A 24,857-nucleotide genomic window follows, 5' to 3' on the forward strand; every position below is an offset into this window, starting at 1 on the left:
GAGATTGTTAACCATTGTCATAGGGCAACATTTGTAGTAACTGTTAAATGAGAAACTATTTTGTTCTGTAAGCCTTCATCTTAAGTGAGAATAAGAGCACAATTGGAAGAGTGTAGTCAATGTCACTGAACTGTGCACGTAGAAATTTTTGAAACGGTGTATCTTTGGCTATGTATAGTTTCACCAAAAAAAAAAAGGTTGAGACATTAGAGGGTTAATATGTTGTGGGGTTGTTATACCATGTCATAAAACAACATGTGTACTACTGTTTCATGCGAAAGTATTTGTTCTGTAAACCTTCACCTGAAGTAGAATAAAATATTAAAAAAAAAAAAGTGTGTCCTCTGGACACTCCATGTGTGGGTCTGTGGGTCTAACTTGATAAATCCACTCTATCATGCCAATTTCGCTGAGCCTTTGGATACTTTCTTCTACAGTATACCAAGGCAGGTCTAGTACTTCAACTTGATTTAGTGTCAGCCACCTCATAATCCATGCTTCAGCAACCCAACCAAATAAACTATTAGATCCTTTCCTAACTTCTCTAGCTGAAGCATTGAAGGAACAGTCTGTGCTCAGTGTACCCGTATCAATAAACTCAGACTGATCCATCTTTATGTTCCTTGCACCATTATCTCACACTCTTAATAGCCATTCCCACACATATTCCCCAGGTTTCTGTTTGTACATATTAGAAAAGTCAAGTAGTTCTTTTGGAGTGCAGCGTACCTCCTCCTGAGTCACACTTTGTACTTCACCTTTTGGGGCTCGCTGGGACTTAAGCCTAGTTATAGGTCTAGAAGCCAGAATCGGTAGTGTGGAATTGTTTTGAGAACATTCAGCATTATCTTGTAAAGCATCTGCCTCAGGTGATGCTCCAGGCAATGACTCAGGCAAAGGGTCTTTAGAGGCCACTGGGCTAGGGCTAATTTCATTAGACTGGAGTGGAGGGGCTAATGGTTTTTCTGGGCTGGGTGGTTTAGCAGATAAACATGAAGTAATCTCTTCAGATGGGACTGGTTCTGCTGGCAAGAATGATTCAACAGAATTTACAGGCTCAGTGTCCCCAACTTCCTGATTATCTGCCCATATGTCCCCATCTCAAGTCTCAGGATCCCATCTCTTTCCAATCAATGCCCTTTCCTTAACTTCAGACACCTCTCGAGGATTGCAGTTGAGCTGGCGTTGTAATTCAGCCACTCTTACAATAAGACTCCGGGTTTGGTTTTCAGCCACTTCAGCTCTGTTACTACAAGAAATAAGGCTTTCTTTCAAAACACAAGTGGAAGCCTTGAGGTCGTCTATGCGGCGCTTGAGCCTTGACTCTGAATCCCTGAGCGCATCTCTTTCCTTCACCAGTTTGTCTAGTGAAAGTAGGACAAACCAACCAGCTTCCTTATACTTCTCATTCTGACAAAGCTGTAGAAAAATATCATACATGTGATCACCCTGAGCCTCGTCTTTCACCAATACCTGATCTACTGCTGGCGATATTTTGTGTATTTGTATCACCACCTCGCTCCATGGACTAGCAATGACCTCTTTACTGCTGGAAGCAGAGTCATCAATGTCTTTAAGACTAACCAGACTTGAGAACCAATTTAGAAAACTCAACCTTACAATTTTGTTTCTCTAGAACCACTCTCAGTACCAAAATGTGTTAGGCTGGGTTCTCTAGAGAAGCAAAACCAGTAAAGTGTATAAATATTTATATATGGAGAGATTTATATCAAGGAAACAGCTCACGCGATAGTAGAGGCTAGGACGTCCCAAGTCCGTGGATCAGGGTAGAGGCCTCTCCCAAGTCACGTAGCCGCAGAAGCTGGGAAGCCCAAGATTGGCAGGTCAGAGAGCAGGGCTCCCACTCACAGGCTGTGCACGTTGATGAATTCCACGTTTGGCAGATAAGCTGACAGCTCAAGTCCCAAGAACTGGAGATGAGGCCACAGGAGGCAGCTGCAGGATCCAGAGAGAACAAAAAGCTGGAACGTCTGCTTATATTCAGATGTGGGCCACACCCCCAAGGAGACTCCCTTTCATCTGATTGGCTGTTCACAGTATATTCAATTATGGGAATGATTACATTAAAACACAGAATCATGACCCAGCCAAGTTGACACAGTCTCAACCATCACACTTGTCTTAGTTATCTAGTGCCACTATAACAGAAATAGCACAAATGGATGGCTTTAACAAAGATAAATTTATTCTCTCACAGATTAGGAGGCTGTAAGTCCAAATTCAGGGCACCAGCTCCAGGGGACAACTTTCTGTCTGTCAACTCTGAAGGAAGCTCCTCGTCATCAGTCTTCTCCTGGTCTAGGAGCTTCTCAGAACAGGGTCCCCAGGTCTAAAGGACACACTCTGCTCCTGGCTCTTCTTGGTTGGTGGTAATTAGTTCCCTCTCATCTCTACTCGCTTCTCTCTTTTATATCTTAAAAGAGATTGACTCCAGATACATCCTAATCTTGTAGATTGTGTCCTGCCTCATTAACATAACTGCCTCTAATCCTGCCTCATTAACATCATAGAGGTCAGGATTAATATCACATAGAATAATTACATCAGATCACAAAATGGAGGATACCGACTCAATACTGGGAATTGTGACTTGGCCAAGTTAACATCCATTTTGGGGGGACACAATTCAATCCATAACGTTCCACCTTTATGCCTCCAAAAATTCATGTTCTTTCCATGCATGAAACACATTTACCCCATCATATCATCCGAAAAATCTTAACTCCAAGTGCAAACTCCATCCTGTGGCAAAATTCCTCTCCATCTGTGAAATTTAGAATGCAAGTTGTCTGCTTCCCTAAATACAGTGGTGGAACAGGCAGAAAGTAGACATGTCCATTACAAATGAGAGAAATTGGAAGGAAAGAAGAAATAACAGGTATCATGCAAATCCAAAACTCAACACAGTACATTAGCTCTGAAGGCTTGAAAATAATCCTCTCTTCTCTGAGACCATTTAGCCAATGGCCCTGCCCTCCAGACTCTGGGTGTTGCCCACGTTCTCTGGAGTCTGGGTGGAAGCCCCTCAGCCCTGGGCTTCATCTGTGCCTTCCAGGCCCACTGGAATGGCAACTCTGCTCCCTTGGATTTGGGCGACCCCATTTTCCTAGTCCATCTGAGTGGTAACTCTACCCCCTCAGCCCTAGCAGACCCTGTTCTTCTGCCCCATGTCAGCCCTGCCTCCTCAGCTTTGGAAAGCGAATCGGCCCCACCCCCTCTGGCACTCGTGAACAGCTGCCCCATAGTCTAGAATTGAGTTGTTGGAGATCTGACTCTTTAAAACCTAGGTTGTGGTTCCACCCTTTGAGACCCCAGAGGTTATTACCCCACCCTATGAGACTGAGGCAGCTCTGCTTCTTGTGCTTCTTGTCTCTTTAGCTTCCTTGGTCCTTGGTATCTTGGCCCTTTGGGCCTCTTGGGCCAGCCCGGCATCTGCCCTGCTCGGGCAAGTGTTACAAAGCTCTTTAACTCTACTGATAAGTGCCTGGAGGCACCCCTTTCTGCCAGTAAGCCTTCTGCCTGAAGGCACTCAGCTCTCTCTTGCTCCATGGGTCGGCAAGCCTAGCTCCACCAACACATGTCCAGAAGTGCCCTACTCCATCAGGAAGCATCCTGCCTGAAGGCATTCAGCTGTCTCACTCCGTGGGTCAGCTTCTATGTTGTCTTGTGTGGTTTCCTGGTTCTGCTGCTGCCATTTCTCTGCTGCTGCTTCTTGCAGCCTGTGTCATCTCTGGTATTACAGCTCTAGTCACTTCCTTCTGAGGCTGCACCAGAATTGCCTTTGACATCTGTAATTCCACCAACAGTCTCTTCAAGGCAATCTAGGCTTTTAGTATTAGGCACCTTAAAACTCTTGTAGCCCCTACCCCGTTCACAATTTCATAACCACTTCTACATTTTAGGTATTTGTTAGAGCAGCACCCTACTCCCAGCAACAAATTAGTTATCTAATGCTGCTGTAACGGAAATACTACCAGTGGATGTCTTAACAAAGAGAAATTTATTCTCTCATAGTTTTGGAGGCTGTAAGTCTGAATTCAGGGTGCCAGCTCCAGGGGAAAGCTTTTTCTCTGTCAACTCTGGGGGAAGGTCCTTGTCATCAGTCTTTCCCTGGTCTAGTTGCTTCTCAGCCTAGCAACCCTGAGTCCAAAGAATGTGCTCTGCTCCAGGCTCTTCTTGCTTTGTGGTAATGAGCTCCCTCTCCTTTATGCCTGCTTCTCTCTCTCATATCTCAAAAGAGATTGACTCAAGATACAACCTAATCCTGTAGATTGTGTCCTGCCTGATTAACATCGTAGAGGTTAGGATTTAGAGCACATAGGATAATTATATCAGATCACAAAATGGAGGACAACTACACAATACTGGGAATCATGGCCTAGCCCGTTGACATATTTTTGGGGGACACAGTTCAATCAATAACAATACCTAAGAGAAATGAAAACATATATTCACAGACCTGAATGGCCATAGTTTATGTTCATAATCAGTCAGCATTAATAATGGCCATAAAGTGGACAGAACCCAAATGTCCATCAACTTATGAATAAATAATAAAATGTAGTACATCTGTTTATACAGTGGAAAATTATGTGACCAAAAAAAGGACCAATGTGCTAATGCATGCTACAGCATGCATGAACCCTGAAAACATTATGCTAAGCATAAGTTCCAGTCACAATGGATCACGTATTGTGTGGTTCTATTTAAATGAAATATCTGAAGCAATTAAATCTCTAGAGACAGTAAATTAGTGGCTGACAAGGCTGGGGAGGTATGGGGTGGAATAGGAACTGGCTGCTAATGGATATGGGGTTTCTTTATGGGTTAAAGCAAATGTTCTAAAATTAGGTAGTTGTGATCATTGACAACTTGTTGAATATATTAAAAGCCAAATGATTTGTAGACTTTAAATTGGTGAATTGCATGATATGTTAATTTTATTGTTAATATGATGTTCTTAGAAAACATTGTAATAAGCATACAACTCATTCATCAAAAAAAAAAAAAAAAATATGGTATATCCACACTGTGAAACAGTTTTTAGAAAACTACAGCCTAAAGTAAAATCTGACCAGCAGCTTTTTTTTGTAAATAAAGTTTTATTGGAACATAGCCTGTCATGGTTTGAATTATGTCCCCCAAAAAATGTGTGTATCAATTCGGCTAGGCCATGATTCCTGGTACTGTGTGATTTGCCTGTATGTTGTAAACCTGCCTCTATGATGTTAATGAGGGAGGATGGGTGGTAGTTGTGTTAGTAAGGCAGCACCTGATCTACAAGACTGGATTGTGTCCTGAGGCAATCTTTTGAGATATAAAAGACAGAAATGAGCAGTGAGACGGAGTAGGGGGGGTACCTCATACCATTAAGAAAGCAGTGCCAGGAGCAGAGCGCGTCCTTTGGACCGGGGTCCCTGCGCAATGAAGCTCCTGGTCCGGGGCAACACTGAAGAGAAGAAGGCTGACAGAGACAAAAAGCCTTCCCCTGGAGCTGATGCCCTGAATGTGGACTTTTAGCCTACTTTGACTATGGGGAAATAAACTTCTCTTCATTAAAACCATCCACTTGTGGTATTTCTGTTGTAGCAGCACTAGATGACTAAGACACAGCCATACCCATTCATTTGCCTATCATTTATGGCTACTTCTGCAGAATTGAGTAGTAGTTACAGAGACCATCTGGCCTGCAAAATCTCAAATATCTACTATTTGGCCCTTTACAGAAAAGTTTGCTAACTCCTGCAATGAAATAATAACTAGCATTTAAAAGAAATGAGACAGATCTATGTATTTTGACATAAATAGATGTCACACATTGTGTTAAGTAAAAAAACTAAGTTGAGAACATTATATACAGTGATGTTATTTATGTGAAAAAGAAAACAAATCCAACCCACTAACAAAAATTGTAGAATTGAATAGGTATATGCAATATTGTATAAATGCACATAACAAGTTCTAGAAAGATATGCAGCAATCTAATAATATCTCTGGTGAGAGAACTAGATTTTTGGAGTTGTAATCAAGGTTTTCTCTACCTTATCTACATTATTTTATTGTTTCTATGAAGAAAATGAATTAATGTGCTACATAAATGACAATATCATAAATGAAAAATTACAGTACATTATAGAAATTTTTGTTTTGCTTTTCAGAGCTATAAATGATCAAGGTCTGTTAGAGGCTGTAAGTATAGCACTCTCAATTTGAAATTGCACTTTGCCCTTGATGGTCTTAATAAAACCCATTGCCATTGGTTTGATTCTGACTCATAGCAACCCTGTAGGACAGAGTAGAACTGCCCCATAGAGTTTCCAAGGAGCGCCTGGTGGATTCGAACTGCTGACCTTTTGGTTAGCAGCTGTAGCTCTTAACCACTATGCCACCAGGGTTTCCAAATAGGTTCTAGAAATTGTTAGGATACACAATCCTAAATAAAGATCTACTGCTTGCTCAGTTTATTCAAGAGATATCTATGCATATGTGACCATGAAAGCTATGTATGCTCATGCTTTTTTTGTTTGATTTTACTAAATCTTGTTATCACTCAGAAACCCTTCACTTATGAAATATTAAACTACAGTATCCCATTTTTTGATTAAAGTCTTTTAATCTTCCATTCATTGTCACTTCTATTTCCTGTACCTCTTTTAGCCCCAATTACAGTTTCACTGTACAGATTAATACCAATGGTTCATTATTTTCATGAGCTAATGAAAATTTTCTTAGTTTAATAATTAAATATCCAAATAACCTCTCTATATTGAGTTTTTTATTATTACTAAAATGATAATGTTTGTTTTTAGAAATACAATAAGATGCATAGTGATTTCCAGTTATTATCAGAGGAGAAATCAGTGCTGGAAAATGAGCTACAAAAGTTGAAGAATCCAGAGGTGTGCAAAATCTGTAGATAGCTTTGGGTAGTATTGACATTATAACAATATTAAGTTTTCCAATTTGTGAACTTGGGATGTCTTTTCATTTATTTAGACCTTCTTTAATATCTTTCAGCAGTGTCTTATAGCTGTCAGTGTACAAGTCTTTCACTTCCTTGATTAAATTTATTACTTTCTTCTTGTTATTAGGTGCCATTGAATTGGTTCCAACTCATAGCGACCCTGTAGGACAGAGTAGAACTGCCCCATAGGGTTTCCAAGGAGCAACTGACGGATTTGAACTGCCGAACTTTTGATTAGCAGCCAAGCTCTTAACCACTATACCGTCAGGACTCCGTTTTATTCCTAGCTCTTTTATTCTTTTAGGTGATATTGTAGATGGAATAGGTTTCTTAATTTTTTTTATTGTTCATTGTTAGTGTGTAGAAACAACTGATTTTTGTATGTTCATGTTGTACGCTGCATCATTGATGAATACATTTATTAGCTCTAGTGGTTATTTTTTAGGATTTTCTATATATAGGATTATGCCATCTGTGAATAAGGATAGTTTTCCTTCTTCCTTTCCAACTTGGGTGCCTTTTATTCCTTTTTCTTGCCTAATTTCTCTAGCTAGTACTTCCAGTACAAGACTGAATAGTGGTGGTGAAAGTGAGCACCCTTATCTTTTTCCTGACCTTTGGGGGAAAAGTTTCAGTCTTTTGTCATTAAGTATGATGTTAGCTGTTGGTTTTTCACAATGCCTTTTGTCATATTGAGGAATTTCCTTTCTGTTCCTAATTTTCTGAGTGTCTTCATCATGAAAGATTGTTGGATATTGTCAAATTTCTGTTTGCATCAATTGCGATGATCATGATTTTTTCCCCCTTTATTAATGTGATATAATACATGGATTTATTTTCTTCATAATGCATAATCCTTTTAATGCGATATTGGAATTCGTTTACTAGTATGTTGTTGAGGATTCTTTCAGCTATATTCATAAGGGATATTGGTTTGTAGTTTTCTTTTCTTGTGATGTCCTGATATGGTTTTATATCAGGGCAATGTTGTCCTCATAGAATGGAGAATGGCCTCATAGAATAGGAAGCGTTCCCTCCTATTATTTTGAAGAGTTTGAGAAGGAGTGGTGTTAATTCTTCTTTAAATTGATAGAATTCACCATATAAACAATCTGGTTCTGGACTTTTCTTTATTAGGAGGTTTTTATTATTGATTCAGTCTCATTACTTGTTTTAGGTTTGTTGAGTTTGTCTATTTTTTCTTGAGTCATTTTAGGTAATTTTTCCAATTCATCTATATGATCTAATTTGTTGGTGTGCAATTGTTTATAGTATGCTCTTACTGTCCTTTTTGTTTCTGTAAAGTTGGTATTAATGTCCCCTCTCTCATTTATGATTTTTGTTATTTACATCTTCTCTCATTTTTTTCTTTTTCATTCTACCTAAAAGTTTGGCAATTTTATTGATCTTTTCAAAAACCAACTTTTAGTCTTACTGACTCTATTGTTTTTCTATTCTCTATTTTATTTATGTTCACTCTAATCTTTATTGTTTTATTCTTTCTGGTAATGTTGGGCTTAGTTTGATCTTTTCTTTCTAGTTCATCAAGGTGTAAAGTTAGGTTATTGATTAGAGATCTTTCTTCCTTTTTAGTACAGATATTGTTCATTTTCATTTTTTCCCTCATTATTTTGGTGATTAGTGATTCCCAGTATGTATTAGATTTTTTTAAGTGTAAACATCTCCAAAAGCTTATATTTAAGCTAGAAAATTATTGGAGGACCTTAAAATTTCTATTAAAATTATTTTTATAGTAACTTCCATATTTTATAAGGAATTATTTCACTTTGTGTTTAACTTGGGAGAACTTTGCCTCTATATTGAATTTAATATCTGTTGGAAGTTGTGTTCTGTAAGGGAAATAACCATCGTCTACCTTAATAAAAAACAAAACACATTGCCATTGAGTCAGTTCCGACTTACGGCAACACCATGTGTGCCGAGTAGAACTGCATTACATAGGGTTTCTAAAGCTTTGATCTTTCGGAAGCAGATCGTCAAGCTTTTCTTCTGAGGTGCCTCTTGGTCAGTTCGAACTGCCAATCTTTTTTAATTTTTTTTATTGTACTTTAGATGGAGGTTTACAGAACAAATAGTTTCTCATTAAAAAGTCAGTACACATATTGTTTGATGACGTTGGTTAACAACCTCATGACATGTCAATACTCTCCCTTCTTGACCTTGGAGGACCTTTTTTTTTTCAGTGAAAATATACATAGCCAAAGATACACCATTTCAAAAATTTCTACATGTACAATTCAGTGACATCGATTACATTCTTACAGCTGTGCTGTTATTCTCACTATCCTTTTCCAAATTATTCCATCACTGTTATCTTCAACTCACTGCCCACTAGGCTTCCCATCAAACCTTTTGAGTTGCTGTTGTCAATTTGATATCACATAGATAATTCTTTTTTTTGTACCTTAGATGAAGGTTTACAGAAAAAATAGTTTCTCATTAAACAGTTAGTACACGTATTGCCTTACGACAATGGTTAACAACTCCACAACATGTCAACACTGTCCCTTCTCAACCTTGGGTTCCCTATCACCAGCTTTGCTGTCCCCTCCTGCCTTGTAGTCCTTGTCCCTGGATTGCTGTGCCTCATTAGTCCCATTTTGTTTTATGGGGCTGTCTAATCTTTGGCTGAACGGTGAACCTTGGGAGTGACTTCACCACTGAGCTAAAAGGGTGTTAGGGGCCATACTCTCGGGTTTTCTCCAGTCTGTCAGGCCAGTAAATCTGGTCTTTTTTATGAGTTAGGATTTTGTTCTACATCCTTCTCCAGCTCTGTCCAGGACCCTCTGTTGTGATCCTGGTCAGAGCAGTCGGTGGTAGCAAGGCACCATCTAGCTATACTGGACTCTAGCTGTGGTCCATTAATCCTTTGGACTAATCTTTTTCTTGTATCCTGTTCTCTTCATTCTCCGTTGTTCCCATAGAGGTGAAACCAGTGGAGTATCTTAGATGGCAGCTCACAGGCTTTTAAGACCCCACACGCTACTCACCAAGGTAGAATGTAGAACATTGTCTTTATAAACTGTGTTATGCCAGTTGAGCTAGATGTTCCATGAGACCATGGTCCCATAGCCCTCTGCCCAGCAATTCAGTCCTTCAGGGAGTGTGGATGTGTCTATGGAGCTTCCATGACCTTTCCTTGTACAAGTTGTGCTGGCTTCCCCAGGATTGTGTACTGTCTTACCCTTCACCAAAGTTACCACTTATCTATTGTCTGTTTAGTTCCCCCTCCGCCCCTCCCATCCCTGATAACCAACAAAGATTGTTTCTTTTTGTGTGTAAACTTTTTCGTGAGTTTTTACAGTAAAGGTCTCATACAATATTTGTCCTTTTGTGATTGATTTATTTCACTCAGCATAATGTCCTCCAGTTTCATCCATGTTATGAGATGCTTCACAGATTCATCATTGTTCTTTATTGTTGCATAGTACTCCATTGTGTGTATGTACCATAGTTTGTTTATCCATTCATCTGTTGATGGGCATCTAGGGTGTTTCCATCTTTTTGCTATTGTGAACAGTGCTGCAGTGAACATGGGTGTGCGTATGTCTGTTCATGTGACAGCTCTTATTTCTCTAGGATATATTCCTACGTGTGGGATTGCTGGATCGTATGGTCTTTCTATTTCTAGCTTTCTAAGGAAACACCATATCATTTTCCAAAATGGTTGTATCATTCAAACTGTCAGTCTTTTGGTTAGTAGTGAAGTGCTTAACTGTTTCCCCCATGCCTTAATAGGTCTCTATTATTCAGCTAATGAAAAATTTTCAATAACTTTAGGTGTTAAACTTTTTCTCTGCTTTCTTATATAAAATAATCTACTACTGCATAGTAATTCAAGAATACTTTAAAACATGGTCAGTTCTGCTGTAATAATAGTTTTGAAATGTGAATTTATTCCAACAAAATTAGTATATTAGAGAACAATTTGAGCATAAATGTAAATTTCACATGTACTTATGCATGATTTCATCTGTGAGAAACACTAGAAAATGGCCCCCAGCTGAATAGAGCCATGTAGGAATACATAAAACACATGCGTGCACATACCTCCAGCATCTACCAGCTACCTCAGTTCATCGTGCATATAGTATGCCATACTAGTCCACATCTGGTGTTGCATCTTTTCATCTGATTTCAGACACTTCATCTTCCACCACTTCACAATAACTTACAAGTTGCAACCTATTTGACAGTCACTTCTACAAGTAAGCTTCAAGTCTTTTTCAAGATAAAGGGCTATATTTATCGTAATAGTTATGTATTTCTTTGTCATTTAACAAGTGTAAAGCTGTACTGCTGTTTAAATTAGGTTTCTTTTTGTTTAAATATGTCGCTGACAGAGTAGTGTGCATCTAACCCTGTTTTTCTCATATCCTGCAGTTTTTATTTTGTGATTTTGCATAATGCATTGAGTTTTAAGAATGCACATGCCAATTTATGGCACAACTGACTGTAAGTTGTCAGGGGAATTGAATTGCTTTGATATTTATTAGCTTATATGCAACTTATATTTAGTAAAACATTCTTACAAATATTCTGGCTGGATCATTGATTTCTTTTGGTTCTATTCAAACATTTTTCCTTGGAACCTGTTATTTATATAGTGACTCTGAGAGAAAAATGGAAATCTATATAATTATATAATATAAAGTATATTATAAAGTATACAGAATATAAAGTATAATATATGGTAGGTATTATATTTGTGTATTGTAATATATGTGTAATGTAACTATAATATATATAAAGTATAATATAAAGTATATATTATACTTCCTTGTAATTCATTGTGTCCTTAACTGTTTATTTCTGGCTTAAATAAAATTACACAGAAAACAAAGCCAACATCTGATCGAACAAAGAACACACCTGTAAAATCAGAGAAGAAAAAAGACAAAGGAAAATCTGAGGAATCAGAAGAGTAAGACGTAAAGATATATGTTAATCTTTTTCTTTTTTGTGAATTTTCATTTGTATTCATAAAAACATAACTTTACAATAGGTACTTTAAAAACAACATTAACAAATATATAGTTTTATAAACAGACTAGGATATGATTTGGGGAGAAATCTGATAAGGGAAGAGCAAAGAACCAAAAAATGAGTTGGGGGAACAAACTACAAGATGTTCAGGAACAGGTAAACAGAATTAAATCTGTAAATAATTATAGAGAAAAAAGGGCTTAACATTGTTTTCTTGATGGTGTAACTAATGATTTGTAATTTGTTTTTAATGCCCCCAATCTAGGCTGTTCTTTTTTACTGTACTGTTTCATTGTACTTATTTTTTTATAAAGTCACCTATTTTTAATGTATATCGTTTATTGTAAGGCAGCTTTATTATTTTCTTTAGTGTTATTAAATATTTTTTGCATTTTTAATTTGCTTAGTCAAAGCCTAACATAAAAATATAGTTTTAAAAAGAAACTATCACTGCAATCTTTATATAGTTCCATAATCGTTGATCAAATTGCTTTAACTTTTGACTTAAAGATGAAGAGATGATTAATACTCTTTGAAAATCCTTACCCTATCTCAGTCTTTTCACATTTTTAAGTATTCCAAATGAGAAATTCAGTTGTCATTTAATCTGTATCGATTTTACAGCTTTTGAAAAATATTTACATGAATTTTTTTGAAAAGTCTCATTCTTTTAATGGTTTAAAGTCTTCCCCAAGAAAGCAAAGCATTTTAAAATATCATGATGCATTTTAAAACATTTATAATTATAGGAAGAAATCTATAGCCAAACAGCCAAAAACGAAAGATCTGCTTGAAGTCCAGGTAACTATATGTACGTCTATATTTGATTAATAAGTGCTCTGGTAATTTTATGTGTTGACAACATTAGTATGTATGTGAATATACGTATTCTGTGTGTGTGTGCGCGCATGTGCGTGTGTGCGCTAAAATTCCCCCTAAGATAGTTCTTTCTTTTTGGTCAAGTTTTCCTAGCAAGTTTCAGAAAATAAAATGATAAATCCAGACATGTTTACTGTCAAGGTTATGAAAATTACCAGTTTATTCAATTAGAGGCAATATTATGGAGGAAAAAAACATCCTATTGGGAGTCAGAACAGAGACTTACTACTTACATGGCTTTGGACAAGTCTCTTTAACCTATTTGAACTGCATATTTTTCCATCATTATAAAGGGTACAACAATAGCTGCCTTTTCTACTTCAAAAAAGTATGAGAAAAGTAAGAAGCAAAAGAGAAAAAATTTCATAAATTGTAAAATTATATAGCCTACTCTTTTTAGTATGTTCCAATGAAAGAAATACAAATAATCCAAGTTGTTTTATTTTGGTCTTGGAATCTCTCTCTCTCTCTTTTTTTTTTTTGTACTTTAGATGAAGGTTTACAGAGCAAATTAGGATCTCATTAAATAATTAATATATATATTGTTTTGTGACATTGGTTGCCAACCCCACGACATGTCAACCCTCACCCCTTGATGACCTTGGGTTCCCCGTTACCAGCTTTCCTGTGCCCTCCTACATTCTCATCCCTGCCCCTAAGCTGTTGTTCCCATTTGGTCTCGTTTTGTTTTATGGGCTTGTCTAATCTTTGGCTGAAGGGTAAACTGCAGGAGTGACTTCATTACTGAGTTAAAAGGGTGTCCAGGGGCCATATCTTGGGTTTTTTCCAGTGTCTGTCAGACCAATAAATCTGGTCTCTTTTTTATGAGTTAGACCTTTGTTCTACAGTTTTCTTCAGCTCTGTCTGGGACCCTCTATGGTGATCCCTGTCAGAGCAGTCGGTGGTAACCGGGCACCATCTAGTTGTGGTGGACTCAGTCTGGTGGAGGCTGTGGTAGTTGTGGTCCATTAGTCCTTTGAACTAATCTTTCCCTTGTGTCTTTGGTTTTCTTCATTCTTCTTTGCTCCAGATGGGGTGAGATCAGTGGAGTATCTTAGATTGTTGCTCACAAGCTTTTAAGACCCCAGACGGTACTCACCAAAGTAGGATATAGAACGTTTTCTGTATAAACGATGTTATGCCAATTGAGCTAGATGTCCCCCAAGACTATGGTCCCCAACCCTGAGCCCAGTAATTCAGTCCCTCAGGGAGTTTGAATGTGTCTATGAAGCTTCCATGACCTTGTCTTGGTCAAGTTGTGTTTCTATCTTTTTGCTAATGAATAATGATGCAGTAAACATGAGTGTGCATATGTCTATTTGTGTGATGGCTTTTATTTCTCTATGGTATATTCCTAGGAGTGGAATTGTTGGATACTATGGTATTTCTATTTCTAGCTTTTTAAGGAAGCGCCATATCGTTTTCCAAAATGGTTGTACCATTTTACATTCCCACCAGCAATGCATAAGTGTTCCAGTCTCCCTGCAGCCTCTCCAGCATTTGTTATTTTCTTTTTTTTGATTCATTGCAGTAATGTTGAGATAAGATGATATCTCATTGTAGTTTTGATTTGCATTTCTCTAATGGCTAGTGATATTGAGTGTTTCCTCATGTGTCTGTTAGCTGCCTGAATGTCATCTTTGGTGAAGTGTCTGTTCATATCCTTTGCCCATTTTTTAATTGGATTATTTCTTTTTGTTGTAGAGGTGTTGAATTTTCCTATAGGTTTTAGATATTAGATATTTATTGGATTTGTCATAGCAAAAATTTGTTCCCAGTCGGTACATTCTCTTTTTACTCTTTTGATGGAGTCTTTTGATGAGCACAAGTGTTTAATTTTAAGAAGATCCCAGTTATCTAGCTTATCTTCTGGTGTTTGTGTAGTGTTAGTTTTGGTTTGTATGCTATTTATGCCGTGCATTAAGGCCTGTAGTATTGACCCTATATTTTCTTCTATGATCTTTATAGTTTTTGGTTTTATATTTAGGTCTTTGATCCATTTTGAATTAGTTTTTGTGTATGGTGTATGGTATGGATCCTGTTTCATTTTTTTTTTTTTTACAAATGGACATCCAGTTTTGCCAGCACTGTTTGTTAAAAAGACTGTCTTTTCCCCATTTGATGGGCTTTGGTCCTTTGTTGAAGATCAGGTGACTGTAGGTAAATGGATTTACATCTGGGTTCTTAGTTCTGTTCTGTTGGTCATGTATTTGTCATTGTACCAGTACCAGGCTTTTTTGACTACTGTAGCTGTATGGTAGGTTCTGAGGTCAGGTAATGCGAGTCCTCCTGCTTTATTCTTTTTCTTCAATAGTGCTTTAATTATCTGGGGCCTCTTTCCTTTCCATATAAAGGTAATGATTAGTTTTTCCATCTTGTTAAAGAATGATTTTGGAATTTGAATTGGTATTGCATTGTATTTGTAGATTGCTTTGGGCAGAAATGACATTGTCACAATGTTGAGTCTACCTATGAATGAGCATGGTATGTTCTTCCATTTATGTAGGTCTCTTTTGGTTTCTTGTAGTAGTGTTTTCTAGTTTTATTTGTATAGGTCTTTTACATCTCTGGTTTGATTTATTCTTAAGTATTTTTTTTTTTAGAGGCTATTATAAATGATGTTGCTTTCTTGATTTCTTTTTCGTTCTCTTTATTGGTGTATAGGAATCCAACTGATTTTTGTATGTTTATCTTATATCCTACTACTCTGCCGAATCTTTCTATTAGCTCCAGTAGTTTTCTTGTGGAGTCCTTTGGATTCTCTATGTATAATATCTTAGTGTCATCAAATATGGATAGTTTTACTTCTTCCTTATCAATTTTGATGCCCTTTATTTCTTTTTCTTGCCTTATTGCTCTAGCTAGGACTTCCACCACAATATTAAACAGGAATGGTGATAAAGGGCATCTTTGCCTTGTTCCTGTTCTCAAGGGGAGTGTTTTCAGCCTCTCTCCATTAAGAATGTTGTTGGCTGTTGGTTTTGTATAGATGCCCTTTATTATGTTGAGGAATTTCCCTTCTATACCTATTTTAATGAGAGTTTTTATCAGGAATGTATCATCAAATGCCTTTTCTTTATCGATTGAGATGATCATGTGATTCTTTTCTTTAGTGTATGTGGTGGTTGATTGATTTTGATTGATTTTCTAGTGTTGAACCGTCCTTGGATACCTCGTATGAATTCTTCTTAGTCATGGTCTATTATTTTTTTTTGATATGATGCTGAATTCTGTTGGCTAGAATTTTGTTGAGAATTTTTGCATCTGTGTTCATGAGAGATATTGGTGTGTAATTTTGTTTTTTTGTGTTGTTTGCCTGGTTTTGGTGTCAGTGTTACGCTGGCTTCATAGAATGAATTTGGAAGTATCCCTTCCTTTTCTATGTTCTGAAATAATTTGAATAGTACTGGTGCAAGCTTTTCTCTGAATGTTTGGTAGAATTCTTCAGTGAAGCCATCTGGGCCAGAGTTTTTTTTTTTGTTGTTGTTGGGAGATTTTTTGTTACATTTTCAATCTCTTCTCTTGTTTTGAGTCTGTTGACATTTTTGAACTCAGTTTGTGCTAGTTTAGGTAGGTAGTGTGTTTCTAGAAATTTGTTCATTTCCTGTAGGTTTTCAAATTTGTTATAGTTTTCCTAGTATTCTGTAATGATCCTTTTTATTTCAGTTGGGTCTGTTGTAATATCCCGCATTTTGTTTCTTATTTGGGTTATTTGTGTCCTCTCTTGTTTTTCTTTTGTCAGTTTGGCCAGTGGTTTGTGGATTTTGTTGATGCTTTGAAAGAACCAACTTTTGGTTTTGTTGATTCTGTCTCTTGTTTTTCTGTTCTCTATTTCATTTATTTCTGCTCTGACCTTTATTCTTTGCTTTTTTCTGGTGGCCGGGGGTTTCTTTTGCTGTTCTCTTTCTGTTTGTTTGAGTTGTATAGCTACTGTTTTGATTTTGTCCCTTTCCTCTTTTTGGATGCGTGAGTCACTTGTTATAATTTGACCTCTGAGCACTGCCTTTGCTGTGTCCCAGAGGTTTTGATATGATATGTTTTCATTCTTGTTTGATTCTAGGAAATTTTTTATTTCATCTGTGATTTCTTCTATTACCTAGTGGTTTTTAAGCAAGGTGTTATTCAGTTTCCATGAATTTAATTTTTTTCCCTGCTCTTCCTGTTATTAATTTCTACTTCCATAGTGTTGTGAGCATAGAAGATACTTTGTAGTATCTCAGTGTTTTGGATTTTGTTGAGGGTTGCTTTGTGGCCTAAAATGTGGTCTATTATGGAGAACGTTCCATGGGTGTTGGAAAAGAATGTGTACTTTGCAGCTGATGGGTGGTGTGTTCTACATATGTCTATGAGGTCAAGTTGGCTGATTCTGCCCTTTAGGTCTTATGTATGTTTGTTGAATTTCTTTCTAGATGTTCTGTCCTTTACCGAGAGTGGTGTGTTGAAATCTCCTACTATTGTTGTGAACTGTCAATTTCTCTTTTCAGTGCTGTTAGAATTTTTTTAAAATGTATTTTGGAGCCCTGTCATTGGGTACATAGATGTTTATTATGGTTATGTCTTCCCCTGTTCTGGAACTCTGATCACATGCAGATTTTTACTTTTGACTGTGGCCCACATTGTGTTCAGGGTTTCTTCATTTTTCTTCATTCTTTTCTCTGACTGTTCCTCAAAGAAAGTGGCCCAAGAATTTGTTTTCAATTTTGCTAATCCTGTCTTCTGTTGTTTCACATTTGCTCCTAAAACTTTCTATTGCATTGTTTGTTTCTGAAATCTTTTTATCTTTTGGATTCCTAATTGATATTTTTTGTGTGATTTCTAGTTGTTTATTTTGACATTTTGTTCCTGTATTATTTTCCTGAATTCTTCCATTGTTTTATCTGTCTGTTCTATTATTTTGTCTTTATTTTTCATGATTTTGTCTATTTTTTCCTTATTTTTCCTGAATTTTCCTTCATCTGTTGGAGAACCCTGAATATTAGAGTTTCAAATTCTCTATCAGTAGTTCCAGTGCCTTTTCTTCTATTAGAAGGTCATTTGGTGTTTTATTTTGAAAACTTTCTGGAATCACCCTGTCTTGTTTTTTTAAAATGTTTTGACATTGTCCACTGTCTCCAAGACATTCAGGAATTATTTTCTTCATTTATGGATTGTGGATGTGATTGTTTCATCTTGCTTTTTCATTTTATTTGGTTATGTCTGGCTAGTGGGCTGGGTGTGTTTTGTTGCTTGCTCACATGTGGGCACAATACTTCTACCACCTTGTCCAAGTAGGCGGGTCTGGTCACTCAGCTATGGTGCAGCAGGGTGAGTCCAGTGGGGCTGGACGGGCAGTGATGGGTAATTTATGGCATGAGGGGGACAATGGGGCAGGGCTGCAGGGGGTAGTGCAGGATAGGGTCTGGGAGACTGTGTCAGTACTGCTGAGCCATGTGACACTTGGCACACAGTGCAGATAGGAAGGAGGAAAAGGAGAGAGTGTGATGTGCAGAGGTAAGTGGGTGGGAGAAAGAAGAGAGAGAAACAAAAGTAAAAAATGAAGTAAACAAATAGTAAATAAAATGGCGGTGCTCTAGGATTTGGTGGGTGGGACGGAGCATACATGGTGAGGGTATATGCTTGTGGGTATATAGTGGAGTGGTGTGGCTCGACCTGTTAAGAAGGGGCTTGAGTGGCACACAGGCCTAGGTGGGTGGGACAACAGAAAGGAAAGGAGGGAAATAGAAGAAACCAACAATCACACAAAGAAGAAAAAACAATAATAATAAAGTAAAAACAACAACAAAAATATAGTGGTGGGAGAGTCAACCAGGCAGGGTGAAATTGGGGTGGTGGCAAGCTGATGTCTCTCTTGCCAGGTGGCATGGTATGTTCCACCAGGAAGGGGTGGAGGCAGTGTAGGACCTAAGTGGGAGGGAAAATGAAAAGGAGAAGGGGAAAGGTAAAGAAAAATAAAAAATATGGTGCTGAGGGAGCCAGCCTGTAGGGGCGGCGCAGACCTGGGGGCCGTGTGCCAGAGGCTCTCCAGCTAAGCAGTACAACACAGCCCACCAAGAATTGGGAGTGGCACATGAGGCTAGGTGGATGGGAGAAAGGAAAGGAAGGAAGGGAGAGGGAGAGACTAGAAAGAATAACATAACAAAAACAAAACAAAGAAACAGTAAATAAAATGATACTGAGGGGGCTGGTTGGTGATGGCAGCGCAGACCCGGGGAGGCCATGTGTGCAGTAACTCTCCAACTGAGCTGTGCAGCACAGCCCCTCCAGAAGGGGTGGGGGAAGTACACAGGGCTAGGTGGGTGGGAGAAAGGAAAGGAAGGAAAGGAGAGAGAAGAAACAGAAAAAAAGAAGAAGGGGGAAAAAACAAAGACAAAGCAATCCAAAAAATCACAGCCTGTCAAAAAGGGGAGAGGATGGCACACAGGGCTAGCTGGATGGGAAAAAGGAAAGGAGGAAGGGAGAGAGAGAGAAGCAACCAAAAAAAAAAAAAAGCCAAAAAAAAAAAAAATCAAAAAACAAATAAACAAACAAAAAATATGGTGCTGATGGGGCCAGCCCGCGGGGGTGTGGTGGATTCCGGAGGCAGTGAACTGGTATCTCTCTGACCGAGCAACTGTGGCCCATTGGAAAGCGGTGGAAACTGCTTAGGGGGAAGGGTGGGGGTTGAGAAAGTGGTATCCCTGGTTACCGGGTGCTGTGTCTTCTCCTGTTGGGAGCTCCGTGGAGTTGCCTTCCAGTACTCCCTGTCTGTGTTCTTTGGTGGCTGCAGTCCAAGATGGCGAATCTTGCCATGTTAGCTGGTGTGGGACCTCCACTCCGTAGCTCTTTCTCCTTCTCTGTTCTGTCAGTTTCTTTGTCCATTCGGTGCTTGATTCATTTCTTTATTCCTTCATTTGGTGCTTAGGGTTCCAAGATTGGCATTTGTATCTATTTTTACTTAGATGTTTGGGTCTTTGCCGCAGAGGGATGGCATTGTGCTTCTGTCTATAGTGCCATGTTGGCTCCACCAGCTTTTTTTTTTTTTTTTTTTCTACTACAAGTTAACTTCTTAATAACTGTCATAACATGTACCACCTATTTCAGTCTGGGGACTGGAGTTAAGCATCCTAGAAATATGTACCCAAATATTTTAAGAATTGGCCTGTAGGGTTGCTGTGAGTTGGAATCAACTTGATGGCAGTGGGTTTATATTTGGGGAAAATGAGAGTGCCATTTGAGATACTGAATATAAAATGTCCAACTTTATGGTATTAGTTTTCTGTTGTGTAACAGATGACTACATGTTTAGCACTTTAAAGCAGCATACATTTAATATCTTACAGTTTCAGTGGGTTAGGAGTCCAGGCATGGCTTAGCTGGGTCCTGTGCTCAGGGTCTCACCAAACTGTATTTCTTTTTGTAACTTGAGGTCCTCTTCCAAGTTGAAATGGTTGTGGCAGAATTCAGTTCCTTATGATGTAGGATAGAGATCCTCAGCTTTTAGAGACCATCTGAACTTCCCTGACACAAGGCTTTCTAAAGGCATTTCACATCCTAACAGCTTGCATTTTCTTTAAGGCCAGCAGGAGAATCTCTTGTGTGGTAAGACAGAGTCTTATATACATAATGTAACATGATCATGGGAGTAACATTCCAACGCTTTTGCCATATAATGTAATGCAATCAAAACAGTGACATTGCATCATGTTGCCATATTCTGTTGACTAAAAACATTTCACAGATCCCACTCACACAAAAGGAGTGGATTATATACAGGGGGTGGAGATCATGGGGGCTATATTAGAATTCTGCCTACTACAGTTACAGATGAGCTATTTTAGATAGAAGAGCATTTTTTATATTAAAAAAATTTACTATGATCCCATTATATTACTGAGATTAAGTCTCTAATGTCATTTTAAATTATTTTTTTTTTTACTTTAATGTCAAAATTTTGGGTAAGTAAGAATTTTTCTGTAGAGAGGATCTATGACTTTGATGAGAATTTTAAATGAATTCCCTCCCAGCCCTCACCAGCACTCTATTATGAACCATTACAGATCTAGTCCGTTTTAGTTTTACAGAGACCAGTAGATTTGCTTAGGGTTAAAGAATAGAGTTGTAGTGAAATCTGTACTGCAAACCTGGCTATTTGAATCTCACTATTTGCAATAATAATGAAATTTATTCAATTTTGCTTCCTCATGCAGGCGTGATTAATAGAATCAGTATTACTATTTGTTTAAGTAATTTTGATGCTTATAAAATGTTTTAGTAAGTCATATGAAATTTTATTTTAGTTTTTAAAATGAACAAGTAGCTGCGCACCTCTTATTTAGAGGACTATTATTCCAGTAATAATACTGTTTATCTAAAGTATATGTAGATAAAATAATCCACTTGAACCCAAGGCTGCTGCTTTTTTATTTTATTGTATTTCATATGAAAGTTTACAGCACAAATTAGTTTCTCATTCAAAAATTTTATATATAAATTGTTTTGTGACATTAATTTCAATCACCACAATGTGTCAGCACTCTCCCCCTTTCCCTTTCCTTCCTGGGTTCTCCATGTCCTTGCTGAAGTTACTTAGTCTCATCACATGATACATTTCTGTACCTGATTATGGAATGAGTTTCCTCAGAATCTTATAGGTCATATGTGGAAATCTCTTGAGCAGTGGTTACAAGATTTATTTTTATTTCAATTATAGATGCCATGTTATCTCAAATTTCAATGAGAAGCAAAATATAGATTTGGAGTTTTCTTTTGTTACTTAGTATAAGTCTGTTCCAAAGAAGGGACATTTGGTCTACATTTTAAAGATGTTTTTTCTTTCTCATTTGGCCTCCATTTTTTCTGATGAGAAACAAACAGGCATTCAAATGACTATTCCTGTGTGTAATGGCATTTTTCTTTGGCTGCGTTTAAGATTTTTTCTTTTTACTTGGTTTTCAATAGTTTCACTATAATGTATACAGGCATTATTTTCTTTGTATTCATCAGTTTCGTGATTGCTGAGCATCTTGGTTATGTAAATATATCTTTTGCCAAATTTGGGAAATTTTCAACTATTATGTTTGAAATAATTTTTCTACCTCTTTCTCTCTTCTCCTTATAGGACTGTAATTACATGTTAGATTATTTGATATTATCCCACAAGTCCCTAAGTCTTTGCCTATTTTCTTTTTCTAATCTTTGTTCTCTTTGTCCTCAGATTGGGTAATTGCTAATGATCTATCTTCAGATGTTCTGACTTTTCCACTGTCATATATCCAGTCTGCTCCAAAAGGTCCATCCTGTAAAATTTTAAATTCATATGTTGTGTTTTTCAGTTCTAGAATTTCCATTTTTAATAATTTCTATTTTTCTCTTGAGACTTCAGTCTTTTCATTCATGATGAGCATATTTTCCTTTACATTGAGTGTTGTTATAATACCAGTTGCCATTGAGTGGATTTGGATTCATGATGACCCTATTTGTGTCAGAGTGGAACTATGCTCCACAGGATTTTCAGGGGCTGATTTTTTGGAAGTAGATTGCCAGGCCTTTCTTCTGAGATGCCTCTGGGTTGACTCAAACCTCTAATAGCCAAACATATTAACAATTTGCACCACTCAGGGAGTCCAGGGACTATTGGTATAATAGCTGCTTTAAAATTCCATATGCTAATTCTCACATCTGCATTATCTTGGGATCACTCCCTGTTGATTGCCTTTTTTTTTTATTAAAAGTAATTCACATTTTTCTGTTTCTTCAAATGTCAAATAATTTCGAATTATAGCCTGGATATAGTGAATGTTCTGACTCATAGGGTTTCTATGGGTTGAAATCGACTCGACGAAAACAGGTTTTGTTTTGTTTTTTATAGTGAGTATTATACTGTTGTTGTGTTAGGTGCTGTTGGGTTGGTTCCGACTCATAGTGACCTTACGTATAACAGAACAAAACGTTGCCTGGTTCTATGCCATCCTCATAATTGTTGCTGTTTGAGCCCATTGTTGCAGCCACTGTGTTAATCTATCTTGTTGAAGGTCCTTCTCTTTTTCACTGGTTCTCTACCAGACATGATGTCTTTCTCCAAGGATTGTACCTCCTGAAAACATGCTCAAAGTAAGCGAGAAGTCTTATTGTCCTCGTTTCTAAGGAACAGTCTGGCTGTGCTTCTTCCAAGACAGATTAGTTCATTCTTCTGGAAGTCCATAAGCCAAAAAAACCAAACCCATTGCTGTCAAGCCAATTCCGACTCATAGCGACCCTATAAGACAGAGTGGAACTGCCCCATAGGGTTTCCAGGGAGCACCTGGTGGATTCGAACTGCCAGCCTTTTGGTTAGCAGCCATAGCTCTTAACCACTACACCATCAGGGTTTCCCATGGTATGTTGAATATTCTTTCCCAGCACCATATTTCAAACACATTGATTCTTCTTCCGTCTTCCTTTTTCATTGTCCAGCTTTTGAATGCATATGAGGTGATCGAAAATACCATGGCTTGAGTCAGTGGCACCTTAGTCCTCAAAGTGACATCTTTGCTTTTTAACACTTTATAAAGAAGTCCTTTGCAGCAAATTTTCCCAATACAGTATGTCATTTGATTTCTTGACTGCTGCTTCCATGGGTGTTGATTGTGGATCCAAGTAAAATGAAATCCTTGACAACTTCCGTCTTTTCTCCATTTATCATGAGGTTGCTTATTGGTCTAGTTGTGAGGATTTCTGTTTTCTTAGTGATGAGGTGTAATCCATACTGACAGCTGTAGTCTTTGATTTTATGTTGCTGAAATTCTTTGGATTCTGTTATATTTACTCTGTCAATTGGTATTTTTTGGCTTTAATATGTAATTAACATGATTGAATGCAAAATTCAAATTCTGTATTTAGGCAGCAGCTCAAATTGCATTTCAGTTCTTTTAGCTTTTTCTAGGTTGCATAAGTCTTCCCAGTGCACATACGGTTCAGGAGTCAGGCAAAGATTTGGGGAGAATTTATACAAAAAAGTTGGGACTCCCTCTTGTATGCTCATATATGTGTGTCTGCATTGCACATGCAGGCACGCTGTGCCTCAAACTTCCAGGCAGCCATAAAACTACTAGGAATGAGGCACATATACCCACTGGCATCAACCATTTCATGGGTGCTGCATGCATCTATGATCCAGGTGGACACACAAGACACTTACACAGTGTTGGCAAAGTGAAAGCCGTTAGTATTTATAGAAAGCAAATGGTAAACAATGATAGTAGATTCCCAAAGGGAAACACTTACCCTTCCCTAAGTTACCCATGTCCATTCTTAAGTTGCCGGGCAGGCACACCATGGTTCAGGTCAGATGCTGTGTTCATGTCACCACTGCCCTGGCTACCACCACTGTCCGAGGCTTCTGCTCTGCCACTGGTCTTTCCTGTGCCTTGCCTGCTGGCAGCAAGATCCCTGCACTGGATCTCCCAAGCCTCTACTGCTAGGCCCTTCTAAGCCTCTGCTGCTGGCTCCCACCATGCTACTTGGCCTTTGGAACCGTCTTGCTGCCATGCTGTTGAACACTCGCTTCCCACGAGGGGACGCATGCAGCCCCGGCACGGGGTACACTCAGGCCTCTCTTGCCCTACACAAGTGTTACAGCTCTTTTAGCTCTACTGGTAGGCCTCCTGCCCAGAGGTGCCTGGTCTGACCTGCTTTAGGAAGACCCCTCCACAGGGCACATTCAGGCCTCTGCCCTGCATAAGCAAATGTTATAGTTCTTTTAGCTTCACCAGCAAGCCTCCTGCACAAAGTGCTCAGCTTTTGCTCCATGGGCTGGCAAGCCCACTCCAGCTGCCTCTCTCCGTGGGGTGAGAAGTCTTCCAGCACTGTCTCTTGTCATCTCCAGTGTTTGCTCTTTCTTCTGAGTCTAGGAGGTTCTCCACACAGGGACCCTGGGTCCTTGTCTGAAGGATGTGCTCTACTCCAGTCTCTTCTTGATGGTAGTAAGGCTCTCCTGAGCCCCTGTGGGATTGGCCCTTATATAAGCAAA

General features: G+C 38.2%; 1 protein-coding gene across 1 annotated transcript in view; it reads left to right on the forward strand.

Annotated features, from left to right (window-relative positions):
- Positions 1-24,857, forward strand: part of CCDC7 (coiled-coil domain containing 7) — a 138,676-nt gene that overhangs the window by 105,686 nt on the left and 8,133 nt on the right. Inside the window, exons 10-13 of the mRNA XM_023741975.1 lie at positions 6,180-6,210; positions 6,831-6,920; positions 11,842-11,930; positions 12,742-12,793. Coding sequence (XP_023597743.1) covers positions 6,180-6,210; positions 6,831-6,920; positions 11,842-11,930; positions 12,742-12,793 — 262 coding nt within the window. The remainder of the gene's footprint in view (positions 1-6,179; positions 6,211-6,830; positions 6,921-11,841; positions 11,931-12,741; positions 12,794-24,857) is intronic.

This window comes from Trichechus manatus, unplaced genomic scaffold (assembly GCF_000243295.1).
Source record: "Trichechus manatus latirostris isolate Lorelei unplaced genomic scaffold, TriManLat1.0 scaffold00195, whole genome shotgun sequence".
Lineage (NCBI taxonomy): Eukaryota > Metazoa > Chordata > Mammalia > Sirenia > Trichechidae > Trichechus > Trichechus manatus.